The sequence below is a fragment of the Emericellopsis atlantica genome (assembly GCF_019669845.1).
Source record: "Emericellopsis atlantica unplaced genomic scaffold F5Z01scaffold_6, whole genome shotgun sequence".
Taxonomy (NCBI): Eukaryota; Fungi; Ascomycota; class Sordariomycetes; order Hypocreales; family Bionectriaceae; genus Emericellopsis; species Emericellopsis atlantica.
Window position 1 is genome coordinate 165754 of NW_025764708.1, and position 12798 is coordinate 178551.

General features: G+C 54.8%; 6 protein-coding genes across 6 annotated transcripts; 3 read left to right on the forward strand and 3 right to left on the reverse strand.

Annotated features, from left to right (window-relative positions):
* Nucleotides 1-56: 56 nt before the first annotated feature.
* F5Z01DRAFT_634152 (uncharacterized protein) lies at nucleotides 57-682 on the forward strand (the record flags this gene model as incomplete). Its single annotated transcript, XM_046262029.1, has 2 exons — nucleotides 57-292; nucleotides 343-682. The coding sequence occupies 2 exons, from the start codon at nucleotides 57-59 to the stop codon at nucleotides 680-682; spliced, it is 576 nt and encodes a 191-aa protein (XP_046120495.1).
* Nucleotides 683-1053: 371 nt separating this feature from the next.
* F5Z01DRAFT_618148 (batten's disease protein Cln3) lies at nucleotides 1054-2469 on the forward strand (the record flags this gene model as incomplete). The annotated part of the gene is made up of 2 exons (XM_046261017.1): nucleotides 1054-1195; nucleotides 1247-2469. 2 exons carry the CDS (start codon nucleotides 1054-1056, stop codon nucleotides 2467-2469), a joined length of 1365 nt encoding a protein of 454 aa, XP_046120496.1.
* Nucleotides 2470-3772: 1303 nt separating this feature from the next.
* On the forward strand, nucleotides 3773-5331 carry F5Z01DRAFT_697312 (uncharacterized protein; the record flags this gene model as incomplete). The annotated part of the gene is made up of 3 exons (XM_046266309.1): nucleotides 3773-3894; nucleotides 3968-4380; nucleotides 4431-5331. 3 exons carry the CDS (start codon nucleotides 3773-3775, stop codon nucleotides 5132-5134), a joined length of 1239 nt encoding a protein of 412 aa, XP_046120497.1. The 3' UTR covers nucleotides 5135-5331.
* Nucleotides 5332-6754: 1423 nt separating this feature from the next.
* On the reverse strand, nucleotides 6755-7777 carry F5Z01DRAFT_634155 (RNase Z; the record flags this gene model as incomplete). The annotated part of the gene is made up of 1 exon (XM_046262030.1): nucleotides 6755-7777. One exon carries the CDS (start codon nucleotides 7775-7777, stop codon nucleotides 6755-6757), a length of 1023 nt encoding a protein of 340 aa, XP_046120498.1.
* Nucleotides 7778-8401: 624 nt separating this feature from the next.
* On the reverse strand, nucleotides 8402-9604 carry F5Z01DRAFT_478189 (inorganic pyrophosphatase). The gene is made up of 2 exons (XM_046260051.1): nucleotides 8875-9604; nucleotides 8402-8819 (listed from the first exon to the last, which is right to left on the reverse strand). The coding sequence occupies exons 1-2, from the start codon at nucleotides 9470-9472 to the stop codon at nucleotides 8434-8436; spliced, it is 984 nt and encodes a 327-aa protein (XP_046120499.1). The 5' UTR covers nucleotides 9473-9604; the 3' UTR covers nucleotides 8402-8433.
* Nucleotides 9605-11172: 1568 nt separating this feature from the next.
* Nucleotides 11173-11931, reverse strand: F5Z01DRAFT_617672 (uncharacterized protein; the record flags this gene model as incomplete). Its single annotated transcript, XM_046260995.1, has 1 exon — nucleotides 11173-11931. One exon carries the CDS (start codon nucleotides 11929-11931, stop codon nucleotides 11173-11175), a length of 759 nt encoding a protein of 252 aa, XP_046120500.1.
* Nucleotides 11932-12798: the final 867 nt, after the last annotated feature.

Consider the following 12798-nt stretch of genomic DNA (forward strand, 5'->3'; position numbering starts at 1 on the left):
TCAAAATCATCAAACCAACCATCCCACAACCACAACCACAACCAACAATCTTCACAATGTCTTCCTACGAGCAGATCTCCAAGCAGGCTGAGCAGGATCTCGGCACTGAGCAGAACCTCACTGGCAAGAACCGCCACGATGGTCTTGCCGAGGCTGGCGTGAACTCGTACGCCGAGAAGAAGTTCTCCGACCATGGTGCTGAGCTCCTGACTGGCGATGAGCTGAGCACCAACGCTGGTTACAACAAGCGCATCCCTCCCAGCGAGGGTGGTGTCCTTGATGACCGTGGCCGGTACGTCCCCCCTAGCTCCCGTTGCCGTAACATGGCCTAACAGACTCCAGCCAAACTCGTGGCCAGCACTTTGAGGGTGAGGGCGGTCCCCTTGACAAGCTCTCAGAGCGCGACGGCGGTAAGAACGACAACGATGTCGTCCCCGCCAACGTCCCCAAGGTCGACGGTCTTGGATCCGCCGACGACATTGCCACAAAGGGTCAGGATGCCGCCACTGCCAACGTCGGCCGCAGCGCACCAGGCGCTGGTGGTAACCAGTACAGGGGCAGCGACTTCTACAACCCCGAGTCTGTCCCTGACAGCATCTCAGCCGAGGGTAACGTCGCTCCCAGCAGCGTCGTCGAGGCCAGCCGGGAGGCTGAGCAGCCCGAGAAGTTCGGTCCTGCGTAAAAAGTGTATTGTTGATGAAAAGCGAAGGCAATTTGGGCGTTTAAGGGCATATTTGGCAGGTTACATTATGAGTTACGGCATGATCTGTACGATCTCTGAATGAAGACGAAGAAGTCTGGCCAGAAAGGATGATTTCCAATTTTAGTCGTGATACGTATTCGAACGTGATCATGTCAGAGCTTGCATCGACCCTGGGGAGCTAAGCGCGGTGCTTATCGCGGCTTATCAGTTGTCGCGTGACGTCTTTCCTGGCTGCGCCTGACCATTCAGCTAACCTCCCCCCAAATACACCTGGCTCCCGCAGACGGCCACGAAGCCTCCTGCGATATGGGTCGAAACAGAGGCCCCTTGAATCGCGAGCCATCTCCATCATGACGAATCGCACGCCCTCATCCTCGGGGCTGCTACCGATGCCTGGAGCACCCTCTTCCTCCTGGGCCGTGTACACGGCCAGGCTGCAGTCACTTTTGCGACACCCCGACACAAAGGTAGTCGTTGCGTTTTGGCTATTTGGTAATACCAACAACGCTCGTGAGATGTTTCTGGACTAACAACAACGGGCAGGCCTCATCAACAACGTTCTCTACGTCATCATCCTCTCTGCCGCCCAAGACCTTGTGGGATCTGTCCCTAAGGGCGTCGTGCTCCTCGCGGACGTACTGCCATCGTTCTTCACAAAGCTGATCGCACCATACTTCATCCATCGAATCCCGTATAACATCCGAGTCCTCGTCTTCATCGCCCTCTCCGCGGTGGGCATGCTCATGGTCGCGCTTACACCGCCCTCCAAATCCGTGGCTGTGAAAATGGCTGGCGTGGTGCTGGCCAGCTTGAGCAGTGGGGGCGGGGAGCTCAGCTTTCTTGGATTGACACATTATTACGGGCAAGTCAGTCTCGCGGGTTGGGGTTCTGGAACAGGTGCAGCAGGGCTTGTGGGTGCCGGCTTGTACGTGGTTCTCACCGAGTGGTGGGGTTTCAGCGTCAAGGACAGCCTGCTTTTCTCCGCCTGCCTGCCCGTGGTGATGTTTGTGAGCTTCTTCGTGATATTGCCGAGGGGACCGTTACGTGATGCCACGAGAAGGAAGGAATACGACGCCCTGCCCGAGGACGAGGACGACAGCTCGACACGTGCTCCGCCCGAAACTGCCCTGTTGAACCCCGAGCCAGGTGCCGTGATTGCAGCGTATCCCACCGGACAGCATCCCGGAGAGGCACATTCGTTGGCCGCAAACCTCAAGCGGGCCAGAGCCCTAGTCGTGCCTTATATGATGCCGCTGTTTCTCGTCTACGTGGCCGAATACACCATCAACCAAGGCGTGGCACCGACCCTCCTTTTTCCGGTGGAGGAGTCGCCTTTCCGGGAATTCAGGGGCTTCTACCCTTTCTATGGGTTCCTCTACCAGCTCGGGGTCTTCATCTCCAGATCCTCGACGCCATTTGTGCGGATACGCCATCTATATGTGCCATCTTTTCTGCAGATCGGAAATCTCGCGCTTTTGATCCTGCATGCACTGTACTTCTTCATACCCTCCGTCTACATCATCTTTGTGGTCATCTTCTGGGAGGGGTTACTAGGCGGAGCGGTGTACGTGAATTGCTTCGCCGAGATACTGGAAAAGGTGCCCTCGGAGGACAGAGAATTCAGTTTGGGCGCGGCGACTGTGAGCGACAGCGGCGGCATATGCGTCGCTGCCTTGATTGGCATCGCTCTTGAGCCCCGGCTCTGCGCCTACCAGGTGGCCCATGGGAGGGACTGGTGTCGTCAGATCAAAGCGTCACATTCATAGATCATGACCTGGTGACTGAATCCATCACCTTCGGCAATGTCAGACCTTAGCCTCATTGCGTTGTCGTGCTTGCGACACGGACGCCCGTTAAGCTTCGTCAGCAGGTGCTGTGTGATCCTGTCGCGTCCAACTTTCACATCAGATGGCCGCGCAAGTACAAGACGACGTTGGCTGATCAGCCGCATGATGTTCTCCTGGTCTGGTGCGTGCACATATTCAGAAGTCAAAAAATTATTAACAAGTTCCTTCCATTTATATTGGGCGATGGGCATTGGACTCTGCTTCAGTGAGCCAAGGGTTCTCTCCTGGCACCGACCTCGTATTATCCGTATAGACTATCCGTATAGAGTCCCTGTTAGTGCGTCTAGATTGAGTTTGGGCGAAATGAGCACAGGATCGTGACCAATCAGGGGGGCCCGCTGCCCTCCCTTTCGGGTACCGCTTGGCTGCTGACAGATTTCGCAAGGGGTCTTCCGCCTCGACTCTTGACCCTAGCCAGACCCACGGTGGCAGATTGTCAGATTGACTTTGAGTCGAAGACGCAGGCCGCACGCGACTGAAACGACCAACTTCAATGGCATGCATTCAGAGACAAAGTGCCCTAGTAACGAAGGATGGCTGAACGAGTCGAGATTTTTGCCATGCAAGCAGACTAGAGCCAAGTCGCGTCGCCCGTCACTGAACGCGGCCGATTGAAAGCCTGGGATCTGAGGGTACTGCCATTCAGCCCAATCAAATCCACGTGCACGCCGCCTTTTCTCCCTTGGCGCATCCAAGACGCCTGTAGGCTGTAGGCTGTGATCGTGTCTCCAGCGGGAACGCCGGACGCTTCTACTAAGGGCTCTGCAGCCCGCGATAAGGCAGCCGGGTACTGGACCCCAATTCCAACGGCAACGATTCCAACCACGACTGGGCTGACTGACATGGGCCAGGCTTTTGCCAAGGCGCCACTGTGCCCCAAATTGCCATAATCCGGATGGCATACGCCCTAGAGTCGCTCTCGATCTTTTTCTTCGCCGCCCCCTTTTCCAACAAGTCCAGTCCTCGTCCAGAGGTCCGTCCCTGTGCAGCCTTCTCACCCTCGACTCTGCCTCTCGTCTTCCTCGGTCGTCAAAATCATTCCTTCTCTGTTGCAACTGCTTTCTTTTCGTACCTACGCTCTGTAAACATATCTCTTCTAATATTCGCTGCGAGGGGACTGCCGATCGCCTCTGCGCCCGCATCGACTGTTCGCACTGATTAAGCACCTCGACCTTGGGCGCTTCCACGATCACCACGACCACAAAGCCACGCGATCGCCACAATGTTCGGCGCGCAGGCCCGTTCTAATAAGGCGACAGTCCTCTTCGTCGGGGCTGTCGTCTTCATGGCCGTCTTCGTCGGCCTCGTCTACAACCACCTTGACTACTGGTCCGCCCCTGCTAAGTACGCCAAGCTCGCCGCGCGTTTGAGATGACGCCGCAGACCTGTGCCTCCTCCGTTGCTGACCATGATCCAGGACTGCCGCACCCAATGTGCCCGCTGTTGTAGTCGAGGACGACAAGAGCAAGACACCCGCGCCCCCCGCGCCCCCCGCGCCCGAGTCCGAATCTAACGCGGAGGCTCCCGCCATTCCCGAAGAGAGTTCTATCACCAACGCTCAGCTCCGCCAGACGTATCTCAAGGACATCTACAGCCCCAGCATCAAGCCCGATGCGAAGAAGTACAAGCCCTGGGGTGCTTTCGAGTGGGAGCTTCCTGGCGAGGCTTTCTTCAAGGAAGGGCTCGGCGAGGATCTGTGCATCATTGATCTCGACAGCCGTGGCTTCCTCGAGCCTGGTCAGGTCTTCCACGGTGATCAGCTGATGAGCTGGGACCACGCCGACAAGCTGCACGGTCTCTCCACTGGCATTCTCAACCACTGGGTCTATGGTACGTCACTGTACCCGAACGCCTTTGCAAACTCTGCTAACCACGCACAGCCCAGATCCACGGCTACAAGTACTACTACATCGAGATTGACGAGTACGAGGACCGTCGCGACTCCTGGAAGAAGCCCCCCATCATGGCCGAGATCCTCAAGGACCACAAGACGTGCATCTACATGGACTCTGACGCCATCTTCCACCACATGGACCTTCCCTTTGAGTGGCTCATGAACTACTGGCAGATCAACCCTGAGAACAACTCCATGGCCCTCGCTTTCGACCCCGTTTCCGAGAAGAACACGGACAAGTTCGGCCAGGTGTACGTGAACACCGGCTTCATCGTCGTGCAAAACAACGAGAAGACCTTTGAGATTATGACCGAGTGGGAGGACTGCGCAAACGACGGCGGCAAGCACCCCGAATGCACCGAGTTCCGCACCAACGGCCCCGGCCACCCGACCGACCAGGGTGGCTTCGGTACCTACACCCGCTACGACTTTGAGGACGACATCAAGCAGCTCCCCTGCACCGAGGCCAACGGTTTCCTCGAGTCGCACTCGGGCTGCGCCGGCATCTTTATCAAGCACCTGTGGACCGGCAAGAAGGATTGGATCAAGATCAGCATTGGCGAGCAGCTCCCCGGCCGATACCTCGAGGCCTTCCACGAGGGCTTCCTCGCCGAGAAGGAGTCCTACTACTTCACCGAGAAGGACCTCTTTGACGGCAAGACGCACCCCCAGGTGGCGGCGTCCCCTTGATCAGATCATTGCTTTTTTTGTCTTGCATGTATGATTTGAGAAGGTCCGGTGTATATTTTGGCTCATTTCGTCACGGCCTATGATTTCTCACACTTGTTCACGGAGTATTGCCGCCATCGGCTGGATCACAAATTTGGGAAAAAGTTGTCCGGAATCTCGCCCACACAAAAACATTTGATCTGCGCATTTAGACAGCGAGCAACAAATGAGCCCGCTTTTTCATAATTAACGGGGAAGTGGAATATGCGTGGTGGAAAGGAGAGATCTCCTAACATTCTCGGGGTGGACGTAGGGATAGGCATTTCGCATAGCTGGTCGATCTATGAATACATGTTTTACGGTTACTCGGGCGTCCATTGATGCGCCTTGTTTCCCTGCCTCTGACATGTTTCAATGTCCCACAAGCTCACGCGCGCCATTTCGCTGCCAGCGTTATTCCTCAAAAGTACGCCATCGGTGGCTGCCCAGCGCTCCAATTCTCTGCCACGCGCCCCAGAAAGACTTCTTTCTCCCATGGTCGTCCCTCGTCTCGCAGCAATGCCGACACATGATGCCCGTTATCGCAACATAAGTTCCTCTTTCGTAGATCCCCAACGCACACTTGACGCCGCGGGGCAAACGTGGATCGATTGTGCCACGTGCACATGGAACAGCATTGTGGTGTCTGTAGTTGAAGACAGTGAGATCGTGGCCCTGCGTGCATGTTGAGCAGATGTTGTGGGGAGAATAAGACAGGCACATGTCTAAAGGGGCTTTCTTAATATTCTGGCAAAGTCCAAAATATGAGAATGCTCATGGGAAGGCTTAGGGGCTGTAGGACCTACAAGAAGGGCACTGTGAGTGAAGGTGAGTCCACGGTGTGTGAGTGACAAGCTCCCATTTCAAAATGAGGAGAGTCAGGCTCTCTATACGTTTCACATGTCTCATAGAATGGTCGTTGTCGGTTGTCGTGATCAGAACCCCCAGTGGACTTTGCATTGTTCTCAGCAAGCATCGGCGAGTACAATCTTAGCCACTCGGGCGCTGTGACCATTCAGAGATGTGGTGATGGCAGTGCCTACAATGGGCGAGATCAATCATGGACAGCATAGATAATTGGACAATTCTTTTCCCGACTTGCACGAACAGCTTCCGGCGCAACATGCTCGCATATAGGCTCACACGCGTGTCGGAAAGGCGAGGCTTGGACTCCACGTCGGTAGATAGCTTGTACACGAGCATTGAACAGCTTATGAGAGTGATGATCCGCATTGGGACGACGTTGGGACTAGGTTTGAAGGGTCAGACCGCAAGCGCCAAAAAGAAAGCATCTAGCTTTGTCTTTGACAATAGCCCACGTGGAATGCCACGAGCTATATGTAACTTCAGCCCCCTTCCAGAGACTAGAGGCCTAATTGAACTTTATCTAAGAGAAGCTTGTTTCCCAAGCTACATCTCAAACTTCAGCACCAGAACCGCCCTTTGTAAAGTGAATGCTGGCCCAATGTGACGCTTGTAGGGGCAATCAGAATGCTTCCTGGAGTCAGACAGCCAATCCTCGTGAGATGAGTCCTCCATGGCACGCCCTTGACTCAAGCAGTTACCATGAGTATGTGAAGAGATTCGAGGTCACCATCAGTCTCACTCGCCTTTCGGCCCCCCTGACGTCTCGAGCTCGCCGTCCGCCCAGATGACAATGTTCTTGGGACAGTCCTCCATTTCCTTGAAGAACCCCACAATCTCCTCCTCGCTGTACCGCAGACTAAAGTGCATCAGCACAAAGGTCGTCTTGGGCCACTTCCGAATGACCTTTTCCAAGTCTGTCCATATCGTGTGCTTTGTCCGCGTGGCTTGCTCTCGATGCTCCTCGATGAGGAAACTGCATTCTGTGATGACCACTGAGATTTCATTCTGCAGCCATTCTGGATCCGAAGCCAGGACCGAAGTCGAAGTGTCGCCCAGGAAGGCAAATATGGGCACTGTGTGAGGGTAGGTGATTTCAGTGCCCGATTCTTTGAGCTCTTTCAAGTCATGCCCTGATCGCTCCTGGAACTCCTCCTTGAGCTTGTGTCGTGTGCTACAAAAGACGTAGCCCACGCATGGAACGGTGTGGTCGCAATTGAAGACCTTGACCGACATGTCTTTGACTCTGTGTAGTTCCAGGACGTCGCCGTCCCTCACGCCATGTGTGGTGTGCGTATTCAACCAGGCTCTCTCGTTGGCAGTTCGACCCGGGTCATCCTTGTCTTCTTTCCCCTCTTGTCTCTTTGGGTCCATACCCATCTGTTCTGCATCCTCCGCTTTGATGTCGCCCCCCAGATTCATCATGGTGTCAGCGAGAATATAGTCGTTGAACGCCTTTTTCATCTGTGCGGGCACGTATACATCTGGCGGGTCATCCCGGCTCACAAACGCCGGTGAGAGAAGCGTATGGTCGTTATGGCCATGTGTGATGAATAAATGCCTAGGACGTAGTTTGTTAACACAGAGACCAGCGTCGAGCAAGACGTCGAGCTGTGGTATCACGAATGACGTGTGCCATGCGGCGCGAGATCTTCCGGTGAGGACGTAGTTCTGATAGGGCTTTGGGAATTGCCATTCAAGAACATTGGATCTGGGCGATTGCGGTAAGGGTGTAGCAAAGTTCTTTTGAGGGTGCGCCATGTTGATGCGCCGGCAGCAATGATGTCTGGGTGATCTGACAGAGGAACCTGCTCGGGGGTGGATGGAATCCGAGCACGGCGTCCAGGCCAGTCGCGAAACACGAGCAACGAATGTGGAGGGGCGAGCAAGATCAGGGAGCCACCACAACTTCATATGCTTCTATACGGTTGAGATCCTAGGCATAGATCAGCAGTCGAGATGACTTGAGGCTGAAGGAGCTAGACGCGCGCATCGATTAGTTGCGACTCCATCGGCTGGGGGCGTGTGGGATCGTCGCGGTGTAGGGCAGGTGGGGTAACACTCAGAACTTCAGAACACACTGGATTCTTGGAGTCTTGAGCATTTGCTCCGCGCGCCGCGTCTCGACTTCCTTCCACCTGACGAGCGCAACCACATCACAATCAATTTCTGGCAAATGTCGTCATCGCGCGATTGCAGGAGTCTTCATGTCGAGAGTCCTGTGGAACTTTATTCAACGTGCCATGCACCGTCACAAAGATATCGAATAATTAGCCCGCCAACACGACCCAGACGCGCCAAAGTCGACACGTGCTTTTTAGCGATGCTCTATCGCTTGTTCATCCACACTTGATATATACGTCTTTCGTCTATCATATACTCTTCTGAGACTTAATTGCGAGACAGACGGTGCTGCTCTAGACCTTGATCTGCTCCCAGTTGTTCTCGGGATCGAGGTAGTACCACCAATTGTACTCCTCGGGCTTCTCCGCGGCAGGGAGGATCTTCGACTCGGTGGGCAGCTTGAAAGCCTCCGTCGTTTCCTCCTTGGGGATATAGGTCGAGCAGAAGCGCGCGTTGGAGGTTTGGTTGCGCACAATCTTGCCGGGTTTGCTCTTGCCCTTCATGAGGTCCAGCCAGTAGTCGTGCGACTCGCTGAGGACCTGCTGAGCAAAGGTGGCATTTTGGTAACCATCACCCATAATGGTGTTGGTGCCGCTACCCTTGACCACCTTGTAGTAGATGAACCAGTCGTACATCTGCTGGCGGACACCAGGGCGGTACTTGTCGAGGTCCTCCACGGCTATTGCTTGTTAGCGACTCGCTGATGGCGCGTTACAGGGAAATGATTGACTTACAATCGATCTTGGAGGCAACAGGGTCCTCGACGTCAATGGCAATGACCTTCCAGTCGGTGGCCTCGTCGTCAATCATGGCCAGGGCACCCAGCACCTTGACCTTCTTGACCTGGCCAGTGTAGCTTGGCGGCAGCTCGCTGATATCGAAGATGTCTACCGGGTCGTTGTCGCCGGGGAACCCAGTGAACGGGTGGTCGTGGTTCTTGTCCTCCCATGTCTGGGGAATGGAGCCGTAGTTGAAGGGGTAGGTCTTGTGAGGCCACACGCTGTAGACGAAGCGGGGCAGGTCGTCCTTGTCATCGTGGAAGATGGGGTTGAGAGGCTCATCGCGCTTGGTCTCAATCTTGCCATCGGTCCATCGAGGGATCTCAGTGTAGTAGTGGATGATGCTCTTGTCCTCAGGATCGGGATACAGAGGAATGTCATGCCAGAAGGAGATGGGCTCGCCATCCTGCTCGAGCCAGATGCGCCAGTCAAGAGTGTTGCGAGCACCGACCTCACGAAGCGAGAGGTCCTTGATGTCAAAGGGCTTGCTGGCAGCTGCTGCTGCGGCAGGAAGAGCAGCCAGCAGGCGGATAATGTTGGTTGTGGTAATCATCTTGACGGATCGATACTCGGCAGGGGATTGCAACTGAGATGTTCGAATAACAGCCAAAGATGAAGCAATCTGGCACACGACAGCGTCGAGGGAGTGGCCAACCTTATTTAACGGTAATGGATGTCAACATGGCGGGCGTCCACCCGCCCAGCCTTGCGGATCTCGCCCAAACCGAGATGATCCTGCCAGTCTTGGCCTCGCGCGACTCCCAACACGTCAAGCACGTACATGGTTCCTCAGTCCTCTCCACGGTGGATGGCAACGACTACGAATCAGTGACAGCTTGTCCGCCCTCGTGCACGTGGGCTGGTTCCTGACGACAAGGCAGCGGCATGCCCAGCGAGGAGAATCCGCTGTGGAGAAAGATCGCAGGCTGTTTGTCTGCGGCCATGTCCCTGCAGCAGTGCAGACCCTGGTCGTCTCGATCCCCCACTGACATTTGGAGGTGACAGCACGTGGGGTCCAGCTTGAGCTCGAGAAACAATGATGCGCAAGACAAGGCTGCCCAAAGAGGAAGATCGCAAGATCGGGCTTCAGGAGCGATGTGAGCAGCCTGCAATGCAACATCAGTGTAGATTCCGTTTGGGTCGTCTACGAGCAGGGCGTTGCTCTCGTTGGAGATGTGAGCAAACATGTTCATCGGCGCGCAAGAAGTTTGTTTGTATCCGTCCTTTGTGCCGAATTCGGTCAAGCAGCGGAAATAAAAACATCAATCCTGACAGCGACTGGAGCGAGTCGAGGAGATCCAGCTCACAGCCAATCTCCTGGCTGTTGCCGCTAACCCGGGCCAAGAAGTCCACGCCTTGGGGCTCTCGTTGCTCGTAGAAGCACCACGTGTGAACATGGCTTCTACATTGAGTTACTGACCCCCACGAGGCGACCGAACTAAACAAGTTCAACTGCAACTATTATCGCGGACATATCTAGGCGGTCAGAACCCCTCTTCGTCACATTCAACTATTGCTATGCTTGCTTCGGCGCCGGTGGGAACGGCGAGATCCGCCTTCTCACCCGCGACTACTTTCATTCTCATGACGGCTCAGAGCGCACGTGCGCCGCCAACAATTTACGCTTAATGACTGGTGTGTCTCGTTAGGCTTGGGGGGCGTTTCCTTCTTCAGCTCTTCTCGACTTGTTCCAGAAGATGTATGCAGCGCGGCGTGCTGGGACCCAGCCGCGTATCTTTGATCGAGCTGACATGAAAACTAGTGACGCTCGTGCAGTTTATCGAGCAAGGTTGCAGGAGGTCTCAACGCCCGCATTCATCAAGCGAAGAGAGACGAGATGGGTCAAGTGGCAATCATTTATCTGCAATTGCCATTTGATCAATCTGGCCCATCTATGCAGTTGCAGTGGGCATGGTTGACGGTTGACGTAACAACGACAGCGTCCGTCACTAATAGTCTCTCCATGCGTCAACTTCACGCAGTTGAATTAGTCTTGGGTCAGGACCTAATTCTTACCATGCATGGCAGAAGGGCTCTGGCGAAAGGAGCCTTTCTTGCGGGTTCATTGACCGAAAGATCCACCGATGAAATTGCCCTTTGTTAAGTCATTGGCGTGTATGGGAATGACGCTGAAATTGGCATCCTTGATGTACACGAGCCCGTCTTTGAAGAGGGAGCCAAACGCATTGGCATTCCTATCTATTCTTCTAAGTGCAAACAGGTTGCTCACAATGTCCTTAAGAAGACATATTCCTACGGCTCACTCGAACGCCCAAACGACCCGACCACCTCCCCCGGCTTTTGCTCTCTCAACCACGTCCTCTCAACCTCCAAACTGCTTGTCCCCAGATCTTGCCAGTCTAGCTGGCTCCATTTCTCTGGCTCCTCCATTGCCTGGTGAAAGTGCTTCATGGCGAGGACGCACTGTTCCGCCCAGCGCTGCGGACTGACCTTTCCAACCCCGGTGGCAAGCGGTGTCATCAGAATGCTCCCAATCTTGTGATTCGGATTGGCCTCGTTGTGGTTGGATATTGTGACGAGAAGAGACCAGATGCAGTTGTATATAACCTCCCGATCCCAGCGCACGTTGGCCGGGACACGCATGGTCGGGCACAAGGCAACACTCTTGGTACCCCAAAGGTTCCGGCTGCGCGTGCTGAACTCGGGAGGAATCTCAACCAGTGTGCACGTTCCGGGCGGTGCGTATCCCCTCCATTGCTGGTACAGCACCCTCTGCGCGGCGCGGGTCAGAGCATAATAGTCATCTCGAGGGGAGAAGGCGCGTGAGATGGCGTCATCGAACGCGCCGTCGAGTTTTCCATACGAGTTTGCGGGCGAGACAACCGTGTCGAATTTGACACTCTCGTCTAGCCCGGCGAGGGTACAGTTGTGGATCGTGATGTCGATGGACTTGTCCAGGTTGAGCTTCTCACGGGCGGCGTTGAATGCGCCGCCGTCTGTAGATTGCCTGCATAGCAGGTGAATCTTGGGGAAATGCGGATTGGATGACATGCCCGTTGCTTGGGTGCGATTACTAGTAGTATAGAAGCCTGGGCACGAAAATCTTCGAGTATGTGAGTGAATTCCAGGTTGTGTTGTAATGTTGGGACTTGTAACATCAGAGCGCAGAGAAGTGCGAACCGTACAGTTTGAGTATGCCGCAGTGGCGGGGAGAGCCAGAACAGTACACGTATACATTCCGGCATTCGGGACCTCACTTAGGCAGCCATGTCTGCACATTTTTGAATGAATTTCTTCATCATGAGACCTGAGATCATTTTCTGTTGCACACGCCACCCACACTTGACGACGGCGGAGGACACTTATACCCCAGCCAAGTGTCTGGTTGGTGCACCTGCGCCAACATCTGCTTTGGAAGCCACTGGTTGTTGGCACATACCATCCAATAAAAAACTGTGCCCCTTCTTCCGGCAAGCAAAAGAACGTGCCTTATAACAACTAACAGGCCTTGCGTGTTGTCTCGGGCAGTCTATACTGCGTACATGTGCTTGACCCCCTCACGAACGTTTGAAGTCGATTCTCTGCTGGACGGGCTGCTCCACGTCCCAAACCTCAATGGGCAGCATTTCGACTTCTGCCATTTTCTCGCCGTTCTCGTACAAGGCTGCGTGAATGGTCCATGAGGAGTCGACGGCTTGCTCGGTGAAGCAGACGTTGTTGAGTCTGAACTTGTAGGCACCCTCGGGACACAGCAGATGCTTCTTCCCCGTGATTGCGAGGTCGCCTCGTAGAATCTCGGACGTGGGATCGTCATAGGGCTGCGCGCTTCGTTTTGAGATTGTTAGAACGAGTGTAGCTGGTGGGGAGTCGTAGGGGATAGGTTCATCGCGCCAGTACTCGATGACAGGGACCGGCAGG